Genomic DNA, 16,091 nt, shown 5'->3' on the forward strand with positions numbered 1-16,091 from the left:
AAGCTTACATAAATATCTAGGAAAATATCTACTAAGATTCCACAGTTACCTTGCTTCTACACAAGTAGGAAGATACCTATAAAGAAAGGGGTCGGACAAAATCTCTCGAATGCTATTTATTCACTGTGTGCTTAAAAGGAGTATTCAGGCTATTAAACTGGGAAGGCTTAGGAGTAAGGATCAAGGGCGAATATCTCGGCAACCTTCGGTTTGCAGATGACATTGTTCTGTTCAGCAATACTGGGAACGAGTTACAACAAATGATTGAGGACCTTAACTGAGAAAGTAAGAATGGGGTTGAAGATCAATATACAGAAGACAAAGACAATGATGAATAGCCGGGCAAAGGAACAAGAGTTCAAGATTGCCAGTCAGCCTCTAGAGTCTGTGAAGGAGTATGTTTACCTAGGTCAATTAATCACAGGGATCCCTGATTATGAGAAGGAAATTCACAGAATAATAAAAATGGGTTGGATCGCATATGGCAGACATTGTCAGCTCCTGACTGGATGCTTACCATTATCATTAAAAAGGAAGGTGTACAATCAGTGCATTCTACCAGTGCTAAAATATGAGGCAGGAACTGAGACTGACAAAGAATCTCAAGAACAAGTTAAAGACCATGCAAAGAGTGATGGAGTGGAGAATGGTAGGTGTAACGTTAAGAGACATGAAAAGAGCGGTGTGGATCAGAGAGCAAACGGGGATAGCCAACATTCTAAGTGACAGTAAGAGAAAAAAATGGAGCTGGGTAGGCCACGTAATGGGTAGTTTAGATAACCAGTGGACCGTTAGGGTTACAGAATGGGTACCAAAAGAAGGGAAGAGCAGTTGAGGATGGCAGAAGACTAAGTGGAGTGATGAAATTAGAAAATTTGCAGGTGCTAGTCAAATCTCGATATAATGAATTATGTGGGACCGACGAAAATCGTTCGTTATTTTGAAATATTGTTGCAATGAAAGACTGGCAGTTATAAGCCAGTGGACAAGCCTAGGAATGAAAATGAAATACCTTGGCAGTAGACGCATGTGCAGACAAGCATACTCTCAAATAAAAATATTTCACTCACTTCAAAGCTGCTTTATTTGAAGAAATGTTGTATCCCCCCCTATGTAATGCCTTTGGAGGCCTTTAGTGTATAAAAAAAATAAAATAATAATAATGATTGATTTTCTTCAGGCACGTGCAGCACGCATGACCGATCAGGAATGAGTCTACATCTTCCACTTTACACAATACCTCATCGGGTAAGTCATTGCATCGAGTGATGAAAGTGCGGACTTTGTTCATGTGCACTAAAACATCAGTGTTCGACACGAACTCATCTTCTGTGTTCAGTGACCCACAGCCGTCTTCCTTCGGGTCGTCATCATCACTGGAGATGTCGCGAACATAGTTAACAATCTCTTCAGTAGTCAGGTCCGCCGCCGTTAGTGCTGCACTGTCGCTGTCCACGTAGTCGTCGAAGGGAGAGACGGTGGGCAGCAGTTCCGCAACCTCGGTTGACAGGTCCCCCGTGTTGTTGTCAGTCACGTCCAGGTCATCTTCAAGCTGCACAGGCGCTTTGAGAAGCCCTGCGTTTCGCCAGCAGTTGATAATGGCGGATGCCTTCAAGTTCCACCAAGCCCCTGTGAGCATTTCCACTGCCTGACGAATATTGATTGCAGTCGGCTGTTTTAGGTTGAGGTTGATAATCAACCGCTGCACAAGGTGCTTACGAAATTCTGCTTTTACTCTCTTTAAAATGCTTTGGTGTAGGGGTTGCAGCAAGGGCATGTTTGGCGGCAGAAACTCCAAGCGAACGTACATCAAGCGAACATTCACAATGTGAGCATAGCAGCTGTCGGCAACCAGTAGAATTCTTTGATCATCCCTCATCATTTCGTCATCGAGTATGATGAGCCATTCGGAAAAGAGTTCTCTCGTCATCCAGGCTCGTTTGTTGGCACGGTAGTCGTACGGTAACAAAATGACGTTTCTCATGCAGCAAGGCTTCGCATACTTGCCGGTGACGAGCAGTTTAATTTTCTTCATGCCTGTTGCATTATAGCAGCAGGACTGTCATGCGAAGATGCGACTTCTTCCCTCATTTGCACTGCTGCCCTCTGAAGTGTACTGTCCGGTCTGGCAGGAGCTAATAAAAACATGCGGTCTCATCTGCGTTGAAAACATCGTCTTCATAGTACGATTCAGCCACCTCTAGAAAACTATTACTGCGCCAAAAATCCGCACCTTCGCTGTCAGCAGCCTTTTCCTGGCCGCGACTATTTGCCAAGTTATTCCGTTCCTTTGGCAGAAACAAAAAAGCCAACCAGCACTGGCCTCGAACCCAGTTATTTCAAGTGCATTGGCAAATTCGCGCGCTTTTTCTTGGAGCATTGTGCCAGACACGGGAATGTTTTGCAGTCTGGAATCTTTGAAATACATTTGAAAGTTTCCCAGTCACAGCCGTTTCCTCATGGGAGCAAGATCCGATTCCCGGTGAAACTTGACAATCTTGCCTCGGTCTTTCAAAATGGTCATGACGGTCGAGGGGGCAATGCTACGATGTCTGCACACATTGATTTGCTTTTTCCCAGCATTGATTTCCTGCAATACGTCCAATTTGTTGTGCATCAAAAACTGCTTTTGCTTCTTCTTGGTGCCATCACTAGCTGCATTCACCATTGGATGTCGTGCGAACATCGCCAAACCTTTGTCGTGAAGTTCTTGAAGTTTGTGGTGAAGCAGTTGGCACTTGACATGGTGATGATGATAGCTACTGCACTCGCGGTTTCTGTTTTACGTGAGAGTTGCGGTGCTGTTACTTCGAGCCGAATCCATAATACTGATGATCCTCGGTTTTAAAGGGGAAAATAAACTGAGCGTTATTCTGAAATATGGGCTGTATTGAACATTTGTAGTTATGAAATATTTTTACATTGAAGATATAGGCAATCTGGCGATGATGTTAGAATATTCATAAATTGGAGAAATTAGTTAATGTGGGGTTTGTAGTAATGAGATTTGACTGTAGTTGTAACCAGTTGGCGCAGGACGGGGGTAATTGGAGATCCCAAGGAGAGAAGCCTTCGTCCTGCTGTGGACATAGGATAGGCTGATGATGAATCATTTATTGTGCCATTCTGGCATGAAAACCTTCCTAGAGCAAACTGAAAATAGACATTATCAGTGGGATATGACGGTTCTCCAATGCCTTCACTGTTCCCTAGTGTTGCCAAGACAAACACTGCAGCCACTATGGTCACCATGGGGTCAGGTGCATTCTTGCTGACCAGATTAATTCAATTTATTCAGTGAGGGCCAATTTCAGGATCTAAATTAGGTTTGGACCATATAAATGTATGGGTGCTGGTCAAGCCCTCAGCTGGCTTTAATATAAGCAAAAGACTGAATTGCTAGAAGCCTGCTGTACAATGATATGAGCTCACCTGGTCAGGAGAAGCAGTTTTCCCAGTACCGATGGCCCAGACAGGTTCATAGGCGATGACGACCTTAGTCCAGTCCTTGACATGCGCTACAAAGAAAATTTATTTTACTATATTTGACATTCGTTCTAGCATTTGGCAGTATGCAACACTTCTAGAATCACTCTTTAAGAAAAACTGCACAAATCGTATGTATAAAGTTCATTAGAGCATACACACTCAAACAAGACACTCTGAGCAGAGATACTAACATGCTTACAGTATCGCATGTCACAAGCACATTACACTCGTCATTCCTTTTGTGTTGTAGCACATGTACAGTAATTTGCTGTTTGAAATCCATTATGAGCTCTGCCTGTGACAAAACTACACTGCACCTCCTCTCTGTGCCTCTGTGCTGCAACAATAAGTTACCAAGGGATGCCTATAATACTGAAATTTTGCCTCGGCTGTAATGTCAAAGGAATAAACAAACTTAATTTGGCTGATGTATCTAGCATACAACTTACAGGTTAGCATACTCACTCATTAGGACAGGGGCATTGTGCATCGGCACTGGTTTCACAGATGTTAGATCGAGCACGAGTGAGTGACTAAATGCATGATTGGGCATCAGTATGAGTACCGGGGAGTTTTAGTGGCCCTCTATAACAGGTGTGAGAGCCGGTTAATGCGAGCACGAATTAAAGTAGGTGACAGCGACTGCGTGGATAAGCGCTGGCGAGTGTCAGAGGACACGAGTATGAGCATTATCATAGGTGCCGGTAAGTGTGAGTGAAAGCGAATATGTACACAAGTCAGTGATATGCGAGTGCGCAAGAAGGAGTGCGAGTCGGCCTGAAAAACTATTGGCAAGTATGAGCAAGTAGCCGCTCACTGTGCAGACCTAAGATACAAATTCTGTTCCGAGTTTACAGTGGTGCATTTGCCATTGCATTCTTTTGTTGTCACCAGCTACAGCGCATCATGCAGTGAGAGCCTTCCCTAGCTCGGCATTCTCTAAAGCGACAATAAAGAGTAATGCTAAATTGCTTTAGACTGATAAATTATACTATCAATGTTATTTTCTTAATTTCGAGGTGGTAAGTTGAATAATAGAAGAGAAAGTGAGGGATGAAGAACCATTTTTGGAATTTGGCACTGAAACCATAGCATCGATGTCAGGGTGACATTACAGATTGCAAAGTTTTTTTTATGTGGTCTGTTGCGGGTTCGGTAAAATTTGTTAAAACTTCTTAAGTTCAGTCTTTGGCTCTTTAAAAGTACAATGTAGCGCATTGTTACGAATAAAAACATTTAACTAGACTCGAGATGATGCAGTCCGCATCACGGCAAGCTGGTGAAGGAACTTCGAGGCAGCATAGCCACCCATATTTAGTTTTAGAACCTCTTCAGGCTTACCAAGCTTCATCTCATGATAAGAATGCCATTTCTGGCATTACGAAAGCTTTGTTAACTAATACAGCTCAAATCAAATCATTTTTCTCCTTAGTGTCCCTTTAAGAACCTCCGTGTGGAAACGCTTCACAAGTAAACAACCTTGCAGCCTCAGCAGCTAAAGTTCTGCATGAAGTCAGCCAAATAACTGGGGCAACATACATGCAATTGCCTTGGTCTGCCGGTAGCACACTTCCTCGGTCTTGTTGGCCTCCCTCTCCTCCAGCAACTCGCCAATGCAGGCTATGACACCGAGACCAGCTTCCAAGGCATGCTTCACTTTTTCTCCAATGAGCTGGGACAGACAAAGCAGAGAGTACAATGATTACATGGCCTTGCATCAGAATATAAACAAATGCAAATTGTGGGGAAAATCATCGAAGATTATTATCAAAGTTAACCACTATGCATCGGGTCCACTCTGGTTCTATGCCAATCATGCTTCAATGGAACAGTAACAATGGCTGAACTGAGCATGCAAAGTACCAAGAGCAATTTTCAGCTTAAGTATATAATAAATAACAGCACCTTAAATGGGGATATAGGAATAAGCATGAAAGACAGAAACAGCTCTGCTACATTCTTGCCAGGGTGTCCACCAAGTTGTCATTTCCAAATTCCCCGAGTTTTCCAGGTTTTCCCTGAGTGACAGAACTTTGTTTTGTGTTAAGGCGGGCTGACACCATGTCGCCTGATGCTGTCACTCTCTAGTAAGCATGCTAAAAAATAAACAAAAATAATCCTGTTTCAATAGTAAGGAGCAGCGTTTATTTTATTGAAAAAGGAATCAGGAGAGACGGGTTAGTAAAATCACAGCACATAAAATATCTTTGAAAGCAAAACATAAAACTTATTGCAAATTGAGTCGAACATTCTCAAATAAGAATAAAATTACATGCACACAGAAACAAATATTTTCAAATATCCCATTCAGTCACGAATTATAAGCAACATTCGATACATAAGTGAAGCATACATGGCGCTTGAGACTTCACTGAAAGCAAATCAAGGTGGCAGAATAACTCTGAGCATTTTAGGAGTCATCAGAATAATAGAGTAAATATATATTTGAATATTGTAAAGTCATTCATGCTACATTTCTTTATAAAAAGGATTAAATCCCCCACTCGAATTCAAGAAAAGAAAAAGTATATTTCAAGGCTGCTACCAACATGCCCCATGTCAAACGTCATGTAAAACACAGTAGTGCCTTCACCAGAGCAGTACTCTGTAATGATACATACCACTCAGAAGTAAAATGGAAGTAATTTCGGTTATCATAACGTTCAATTTACCCTAAGCTTAATGTCTGCTCTATTCCTTGCCACCACTGCACAGAAATGGCAAAAATAGGTCGCGTCCACAAATGTGGATGCTGCGACTGAAGGGGATATGCGCTACTTCTATAAACTGATAGCAAGCTCATTGGTATGAGGCCCAAACATTGTCACAAGTGAGATTCTGTCTCGGCAGCTGGTGTGTCAACCTCAACTGCCCTGACATATCCTCAGCCCGCGCACAAAGCCTCAGTGTTGCGTTTAACTACTTTAAAGAATTTATTTTGGTTTGGATAAGGGACACCTGCATTTTGGCGTCAGCCACTACTTTATATTTTTTGAGCTGAAGCTCCTTGGAAGAAGTGGCAGCACAGTTGCTATGCCAGTCCTTCCGCAATGCGTAGGTCCTTTCTGTTCTCAACCTCCTCCTGCCGCGCGCTTGCCCCACAGATCACTTAAAGCATCCTCCTGGCCAGTTGTACAGTCAACGTCCGATTTTTCAGACACCCTAGAGGCTCCGAAAACGTCCCAAAAATAAGGCAGTTCAAAAAAATGAATGCCTGTCTTTTACAGCCCTTAATGGCTCAAATCGCTGCAGGCACATCCGAAAAGGCCTGAGACTACCCTTCTTACGCATATCGGTGCTCGTATTGCGACAGGAGATTGCGGCTGGACTCGTGTAAAATTTAGGAATACATACTTTGTCGCGTGACAATTGCCCCTTCCCACATTTGTTATGCTTCACCGCAATACCTTCACGTATGCTTCAGTGCGTAACATTGCTGTATTGAGGCGAAGCTGACTTTTGGGAACCAGCATTATGCAACGCGTCGTGCTTTTCGAGCTTTGAAGCCAATCGCGAGGACCACAAAGTTGGAGTCGGTGCCATTGTTGACAGCGGCGAATTCTTTCAACGAAAAACAGGGCGCCGAACGGCAGGAAGCTTAACGAACGTCGAAGGAGCTAGGTATAGCGTTTGCCACGGTGGTGGCTACGACTGCCAGCAGATCTGCGTGCGAGAGCGCCGGTTCGAGGCTGCGACGTTATCAAACAGCGGCGGTGGTGGCATTGATTAATGCTGTTTCGGACCTGACAGCAAAAAGTCCGGCAAATCGGACGGCGAAGGGTTCTTGCGTCTGAAACTTCAGAACTTCTTATAGATCGACTTTATGAGGTCCGTGGTGGTGCCGCGAAGCCGTCCGAATTATCGGGCGTCCGGAAAGTCGGTCGTTGACTGTACACTGGTAACTCCTCCAGCCGACGACACGGCGTCAAAGGCGATTTGTTATCTCTCTATGTTGGTCGAGCCATCATTACCGCGACTTTTAATCTCTTTCAATAACATTACAGCTAATTTTCCCTGATAGAAGCCCAAATTCCCCGAGTTTTCCCCGAGTATTTGCAGACTATGCGAAATCCCTGGGAATTCCCGGTTGGTAGACACCCTGCTTGCTTTCTTCACCGTCCACTTTAATTTCATTGTTGTCAATTATGAACTAGTACCAACTACATCAATTTACCATTCTCATGAATTAACCCTTTATTGCATGAATTTTGGTTTCCTTGTGAAAAAATTTACACAAGCCTTTCTTTAGGCCAGATATCCAAAACTCAACCAATGTGCACCCGTTCTCAGTGACCAAAAAAGTACAAAACCGCTTACCTCCTACTTTCATACAGAAATACTATTTTCTCTCATTTCGAAAAAACATTGATTCCCAATACACTTTGTGGTGATGAATAAGTACACAAATGGAAGCAGCATACCTTGCTGCCCAGATTTTCATAGCGCTGGTACGAGTCGAATGGGGCAGCACAGTTGCTATGCCAGTCCTTCCGCAATGCGTAGGTCCTTTCTGTTCTCAACCTCCTCCTGCCGCGCGCTTGCCCCACAGATCACTTAAAGCATCCTTGTCATTGCTTCATCACTTGTCATCACTTGTCATTGCTATCAGACAACTCTTTATTGCTATCAACAGACCAAAGCATTTAATCCTTGGTGCCTTCCATGGCATTCGAAATCCCGCACATTTTAAAGGCCTTGTTGACCATGGCAGACGGGATCGTGCACCATGCATATTTCATCCATAAGTTCTGCAGCGAGGCACGCTTCATTTTATTGGCGGGCGTGAATACGTGGGTGCCACTCACAAGCCATTCGGTGTAGAGCACCCGAATTCTATCTTTCACTGGCTTGTTCAAACAAACATCAAGCGGCTGGAGCTGCGATATCATGCCGCCAGGTATCACGACAAGGTTGGTGTTGCATGCAGCCAGCTTGTCCTTGATGCACTGGTCAAGGTGGCACCTGAACGCTTTGAACACAAGTATCCCACGCAGACCGAAACTGCCGCCGTCTCTCTTCTACCAAGTGTTATCAATCCAGTCAGCGACCAAGCCCATGGTCCTCCAATCTTTTTCATTTGCACGCACAATCACAGCACTCGGAAACATGATTACTTTTGGGAGCGTCTTCCGTCTGAAGATACGAGGGCAGCTTGTGCCCATCTGCAGTGCAACAAAGCACTGCAGTGACTAGTTTTTTCGTAGCCAGAAGACAAAATGCGCACTTGCTTCGCTACCTTATTTTTAATGGTTGTGGTGGCAGGCATGTCAAAGTAGAGCGGCGTCTGATTGGCATTTCCAATCTGTCCGAAGTGGTAGCCATTTCTATGGTGTAACTTCAAAACATACCACCGAAAACTGTGCAATTTCTCTTGCATAATAAAATAAACACTTGCAAAAAAATAATAAACACAACATACAAAGACGACAATACTTCCCCCCCACTCCCAAAAACGTTCTGGAGTACCTGGACACAATAGCTACATGCAAGTGTGGATCTGACAGTTGCATCTTTGTCATCTGCCGATGACCACTGGCAATAAGGCCAAAGGTATACACGTGGGTGCAGCGAAAAGCAGATGCCTATCACAGGCATGAACCAATAACACCGCTATGAAACAATGGTCCTAAAGGAAAATGTATTGTAACAGCTGCCTATATTTTGAACCAACGGAAAGATTAAGTTAGCTGAGAAAGAAATGTTCATGAGAATTGATATTTGGGCTAGTTGAAAGAGTACAGTAAAGCCCCGTTAAACCGTGCCCACTTAAACAGTAGTTTCGTTTTAAAAGTAGTAAAGTCAAATCCTCGACTCAGCAGCCATTGAACATAATGTGTTTTGTATCCGCATAACCCGCACCAGCTTATTGCATACGTATCGGTTAACACACAGTTTTTCCACTTTTTTGTCGTGTAAACATGGCATTGCGTCGTCTCTATCGGGCGGCCCGGCAGAACAAGCCTCAGAGATCAGAACGGCCTCCAAGCACCCTGTGCGTGTGAAGCCGCATCAACATCAACATCAATTCTGCACCGTGCCAGAGAGCAAAGACTTGCGTCATGCTGAAGCCTGGATAAAAAAAGACAAGGGGTGCTCAGCATAGAAGAAAAATTAGGCATTGTTCGTGCTATCAAACGTGACACGAAGTCTGCGCTGGTACGCGACAGGGATCTGCTGTTGACTAGAGTGTGTGGCATTTGGAATGTGAAGAAGTTTCGTGGCAGCGCTGCTGCGACCGCGAAGAGATATCGGCTACGAGGTTAGACTTTTTGCCATTGTTGCCTATGTTGTTGCCGTAGTGTCCACCAGCGACAGTGATGCGGACGAAACAGAAAGCAACAGCACGGGCGATTCAAGCCTGACAGTGGCAGAAGCTGAGCGTTACGTCAGCCTCATGAATGCAATCGTCATGACAAGAAGAGCACCCCGCAATGAAAAAGGCGCCATGCAACTTCTGCAGCGTTACCACCTGCGTGCATGAAGAACATGCAACACCAACAAGGAATCTGCGATGCGAGTGTTTGCGAGAAGAGGAGGCTGGCTGATAAGCTGGCTTGCAGCTTCAGTAAGTTTGAGGTCGCTGTCATCGCTGCTAGGCCGCCGCGGCATCAAATTAAATAACTTTTGTCACGCGAAGTGAATAAATACTGCATGTCTTTTTCCCCTTTCATCACACTCTCTCCAAGTTTCGTTTTCGACAGGTAAGTGGGCGATCTCAACCTATTTCGGTTAAGCAGTACTGTCGTTTACTACATACTTTTTCCGAGGTCTGGCCAACTATGGTTTAATTAGGGTTCACTGTACTGAAAAATTTCGTGCTGAAATTTTCAGCCATAGACTCCATAACTAGGGTACCTAGACTTAGTTCCTCAAGAGCACCACAAAGAATGATAAAGATTTTTAGTAAACCAGTTCAAAACGTGCGTGTAGTGCAAGAATGCTTTCAATGTAAGCAGGAGACTATCCACATCGCTGTAACCGGAGGTGGCAGTCAGATGGTACCAAACTAAAGTGCCAGTCAGCTCGGTGCAGTCATTGAAGGTTATATAATGACAATGTTGCTGAAAGCTGTCAAACTGGTCTTTGCAATTGTGTGCATTCTTGTAAGTTCAGGGGGCCCTCTCTCCCATTATTCGGTCAAGTGCTAAATGGACTCTGCTTTTGGCAGCATGGCCATACTGTGTGTCAGTACATGTCAGTGGTGTCCACTACCATGAGACCACCACTGCAGGTTTTGGTGACCTGAATAGACTTCCGTTTCAGACCCAAAGCAGTGCCCAACTTAGTGTATGTTTTGAACAAGTTGCATTAAAAGGCAATGCTATTTTATGTTTCACTAGAAAAATTGAGACTTCATAATGTAATTACCGGGTTGAGATCTATTTCTTAAATATATAAAAACAAGACAAATTTTGTGTCAGCACTCCTTGAAGACTAGCTTAATTGTTGAATTGCAAAATATAGGGCAGTGACAGACAGGTGAAGTTTGTAGATGAAATCCGAGAAGAGCTATAAAGAAAAGTTTATATGTGCAATGCAAATTGGACATTAATTCTAAATGCATGCACACCAAACCTTCCACACTGTGGCAGAATTGCAGATAATTTTACGTAACTACTAAGATTGCTCAGAAAAGCCTGGGAATTGCAAATTGCAGTGTCATTACATACCAATGAGATACATATTTGTATATAGACAAGTACACTTTCCTAGAATGATTATCAAGCTCATACTATTTAAAGACTCCCAATAGTTCAAAAATACGATCACCAAATCACTCTTTGCTAAAACTGCTTTGCACTGTACCAGGGTTGCCGTTGGGAATTTTTCAAAAAGAGCCAGAACTGAGGCTAAAAGTAGCCAAAAGTAGCCACGCCACCTGGTCTTGGCGCCAAATTTGTAGCCAAGTAGAAAAGTACCATTATTATAAGCAACTTTTATTAGTGAACAATAAATAATATCATTTTGAATCAACACAAGAACACAGAGTAAATAAAGAGCAAGGAAATTTGGTTCTCTTGCTTGGCCTTCAAGCATCAGGTACGTTGCAAATAAATAAAAGCTCAGTCCGCATAGTTTATCTAGAGTAGATAGTGTTCATGCCGGAGTAATTTTGGCACATTCTATTCAACAACTCAGCAGGAACGTCAAACGATGATGCTGTTTTTTCTTGAAGTTGTAGCCCAAATTTGATTCGCAGAATCGCCATGAGCAAGTCCAGCTTCATTTTGTTACGGATCTCTGTTTTCGTCAAGTTCACGCAAGAGAACACGCGCTCTGCATCAGCGTTAGAAATTGGCAGGCTCAAAATTTTCAGTGCTCCTTGCGCCAGGTGTTGAAAAGGGCATTCGCCGCAAGGGTCCTTGTACGATGCCGCTGCGTGCCAGAAAGTCAAACATGATGCGCGATCAAGTGCACCGCTAACACTCTGCAGCTGGCGTATTTCAGACTCCAGTTCGATTGAGGAACATCCAAAAAAATGCAGCGGTAGCTTCATTATGCATTCACCGCTCTTAGCACTTTCTATGCCATCGGGATTTATGGCACACAGTCTTCGAAGTGCAGAGGAGGCATTTGGAAGTCGCTGCTGCAGTCCCATCGCCATTTGCCTCAAGAATTGGAAACAGCGCTCCCTCACGGCCCGTTGGTCTTCAATAGGGACTAGTGAAATCTTCTCTCTGAAGACGTCACCTAGGTCCACTACCTCTGGTTGCAGGAAAATCGACTTCATTTTTGCCAGGTCTAGCGACAGCAGACTTGCCGTTGTGTTGTGCCTCAAAACTGATGGATTCAAAATCCGCCTAAGAATTTCCAAATACAAATTTTCTAGCTCTTGGAAGACAACCAGTGGGTCAGTTGTGTTTGTTTGGAACATTTTGTTCACTCGCCTAACGTTACGGAGAACTGAGGCAAGAAACACGAGGTAAACATAATTTTTTCTGTCTCGATACATCTCTCGTAAAATGCGCACGTTGTAGCTGCGATCTTCTGCTTTCTCAAAAAACTCTTCGAGAGACTGGTACTGCGCCAAAATTCTTTCTATAGAGTCTGCAATAGCAAGCCATCTCGTCTGCGAAAGCGACAGAATCTTGGGCGGTGGATTTGCACTTTCATCTTCCACTGTCATACTGGCATACAGTCTCTTATAAGCATCTTGCCGGCAGCTGCTGTGTGCAAAGTAGTTGTAGGTTTCTCGCACTAAGTGCTCAACCGCAGAAGGAATCGCCTCCATCGACTTGGATGCCACAAGGTCCAGGCTGTGGCAAGAGCATTTGATCAGAATCAAGTCTTTGTTGTCCTCACTAAGACGACTGAACAGAGAATTGTGTTTGCCGCACATGGCATTTGCACCATCGGTGCAGAGTCCGAGACAGTTCTTGATCGATAGGCCGTGCTTGTCCAACGTCTTCAATACCGTGTCGTGAAGCGTTTCTGCCGTTCCATCAGACAGCTCTACGAGATCAAGAAGGGTGGTTGCAATCTTGTTTTCTTCTAAACTCAGAAACCGCACAACCATGCAAAGTTGCTTTGTCGTGGATACATCGGTTGATTCATCCACCATTAGAGAATAGCTGGAGCCGTTCAGTTGTTTGTCCATGTTTTCCGTGAAGTACGGGAAGAGAACATTCGCAATTATAGCCGTGCACTTCGTTCTGTGCAGATCAAAATCATTGAATTCGGAATGCAGAAACTCACCAAGTTCGTCGACAGCATTTATGGAAGTGTGCACTGCAGTGTACAAGGCGATCCTTAACTCTCGGCGAGCCTTTTCATAGTACGTTCGACTCGAAGACGCTAGAAGCTGCGGCAGTTTTTGTTGCGAACTTGGGATTACTGCGCACTCGCGGTGCTTTTTGGTTTCTGCGTGCTTCAACAGATCACTGTAGTGGGGTCGAATGTTGCAATTGCAGTACTTGCAGTGAGCAGTCGTTCCGCCGTCACGTGACGAAATCCATCCTGTAACGCATGGTAATATGCATATTAGATACTAAGCGGCATGCGACTAAACGCCTAAAGAATAGTTTCCGTTTTGCTTACTGCTCAGGTTCTTGTCCTTTCTCCATTCTTCTCGAAACGTGCGCTTTGCTCTTGCGTCTTTTCCCATGGTAGACGCCGGTGTCGGCAAGCCGAAGGCACAGAAACAGAAGCTTTGTCGCCTTGGGGTACACAAGTGTTATTTCACCTGTACTGCTCGTTCCTCTCTGGTGTCATGCCGTGCACACGGCTGCACCTAAACGCATGGTTTCGGATGCATGACCCTAACGGAGAAAGTACTCTAGATTAGTGTTATTTTCTCCAGATGGAGCGCAGCGTCCTTGCGGCCTTTGCTTCGCCGTGCGCTAGAATTAGCGTTATTTTCTCCAGATGGCGCGCAACGTCCTCACGGGCTTTGCTTCGACGTGCGCCCATCACCCAGAGTCCGTGCGTCTGCGCACCCGCGTCTGCTAGTTGGTCTCTATGTGCGCACCGCCGGCGGAGAGAATATATGCGTACAGGACGCGCGCGCTATGGCGCGCGCGCGTCAAGGCGACCGGAACAGCCATGAGGAGAGCAAAGCTTTAAAAATAATTGTTCTTCTATTTTGGCGCATTCACTAGCCATTTTTTTGCAATTGCATATACAATAGCAAGCAAGAACAAAGAAGATTGATTGAATAAAAGTTACTCAATCAATCTTCTTTGTTCTTGCTTGCTATTGTATATGCAATAGCAAAAAAAATGGCTAGTGAATGCGCCAAAATAGAAGTTCAAAGTAGCCAGAAAGTAGCCAAGGAGCCAACGTGAAATTTTCATCGCCAGACGGGGTCGAAAAGTAGCCAATTTGGCGCAAAGTAGCCACCAACGGCAACCCTGCACTGTACTACCATTCCACAATACATGGGCGGTGACAAATTTACCAACACGGAAGTGAGTAAACACGAAACCGAAACTAATCTAATCTCGGGTTAACGCGCCATAACCTGAACTACAACAAAAGAATTAAACAGCAGCTTCGAAAGAATGACATCGGTGTGTGCACTGCACCGTCTGCTGCCTACTATATTTAGAAAAGATGAAGCAGGCAGCACCGCGCGGGCTTCAATCTGTCAACCAGATTTCCGTCAAGGTCAAGTAGAGGTCAAAGCGGCTGACTGCTGTGAAAGGATCCACACACCAGTTAAATGAATAGGACAGTAGGCAAAAACCACCAACCTCATCAGTCTCCTTGAAAATGTGCCTGCGCTCCGAGTGGCCCAATATGACCCACTGGCCACCGCAGTCCTTTATCATTCCGGCGCTGCAAGAGAAAAACACCGTACAGAGTACATCAGTTTATACGAGTTCCCAAGTTTCTACGAGCTCACTGGTAAAAAAACACTCTCAACATGAACGCAGATTTATAACGCAAGGACAACTCGCCGCATACGCACGGATACAACAGATTTAATAAGACACCCAGCTATACATACCTAATTTCGCCAGTAAAAGCGCCTTTTTCAACCTTGTAGCAATTTTGCGCTGCGAGGGCGACAGATGGTGGAAGCAAGCTCCTGCAGTAGTCCAGATACGGCGCCGGGCACGCGATAATCACCTCTGAAATAGAAAACACGCTGTTTGAAAGCGACTTGCACACGGCACAGCGACGAGCATCACTTTCGCTTTTTCCAAGTTTCGACAGTGATGCTGACTTAGTAGAAGGCGCAAAAACAAGCAATAGATATTACGTTAAAATACGTAACCGCGCTTCAATGTAGGTTCTATCGTCGCAACCACTGGTGTAATACCGGAGCTCATCTTTCCCACCTGTGCTCGGGTCGAGACTGGCGCCTTTCAGAGTGTTGCAGATTTCCCTGATGGCGTTCTTGCTGCCGTTCATCTTCCAGTTTCCCCCAACGCAAAACCTGCGAGTGGACATGTTCGCGACGGGTGCACTGTTTGTCGTTAGCAAAGACTAAACCCGGCTGCCTTCCTGCCACTCCGCGCGGATGTCAAGGCGATCTCGGAGCTGCTTTCCTGCCAACCGTCGAGCTGCTCGAGCGTTCGAAAACCCTTCGAAATGCCGACAGCGCCGAGCGGACGTGACGTGTTGCACGGAGCACGCGGGGCGTTTCAGCTTTCGGCGTCTTTCGTTCAACTCAAGCCTGGCCCTTTCTGTTAAAGTTCGCCGCTGTGCAAAAATGGCGCTCGTAGTATGCTAGTTTCTTGTTTCCACCCGTCGTGTTGTTTTCAATCAAAGCTCTATAACTTTTAACATGGCGTTCAATATCCTGTACCGACTACGTCGCTAACATTTTCTTCTTGCACATTTTGCTCGATATAGCAAGCTAGTATCGGGAGTTAGTCGGTCGGGTGTTATAATTAAAGGTCAACTGCAACAAAAGCTTCGAGTATGTAAAAAGCCCAGTTCAGATCATTTAGATATGAAGTTCCTCTCTTCAAAATATCACGCTTGGGATACAGGTCAGTAAGTCACAAAGAGCTCGCAAAAATTAATGTTTTTCATACCGAAACTGGAAAAAAAAAAAACGCCGCCATTATCACCTGGCGGAAATGGTGTGCAGTGAAGAATGTGAAGAACCAGCACCCGTGTTGTCTGCTTTCCGTGGTTGTACGGTTGTACAC

At 44.8% G+C, this 16,091-nt stretch overlaps 1 protein-coding gene across 1 annotated transcript in view; it reads right to left on the reverse strand.

The window, feature by feature from the left end:
- The window catches only part of Tpi (triose phosphate isomerase), a 29,158-nt gene extending 13,577 nt beyond the window's left edge, over window positions 1-15,581 (reverse strand). Inside the window, exons 1-5 of the mRNA XM_065442825.2 lie at window positions 15,273-15,581; window positions 14,939-15,062; window positions 14,682-14,766; window positions 5,029-5,161; window positions 3,433-3,518 (exon numbers count right to left, since the gene is read on the reverse strand). Coding sequence (XP_065298897.1) covers window positions 3,433-3,518; window positions 5,029-5,161; window positions 14,682-14,766; window positions 14,939-15,062; window positions 15,273-15,384 — 540 coding nt within the window. The 5' untranslated portion in view covers window positions 15,385-15,581. The remainder of the gene's footprint in view (window positions 1-3,432; window positions 3,519-5,028; window positions 5,162-14,681; window positions 14,767-14,938; window positions 15,063-15,272) is intronic.
- Between the last annotated feature and the right edge of the window lie 510 nt (window positions 15,582-16,091).

Source organism: Dermacentor albipictus, chromosome 2 (genome assembly GCF_038994185.2).
Source record: "Dermacentor albipictus isolate Rhodes 1998 colony chromosome 2, USDA_Dalb.pri_finalv2, whole genome shotgun sequence".
NCBI lineage: Eukaryota > Metazoa > Arthropoda > Arachnida > Ixodida > Ixodidae > Dermacentor > Dermacentor albipictus.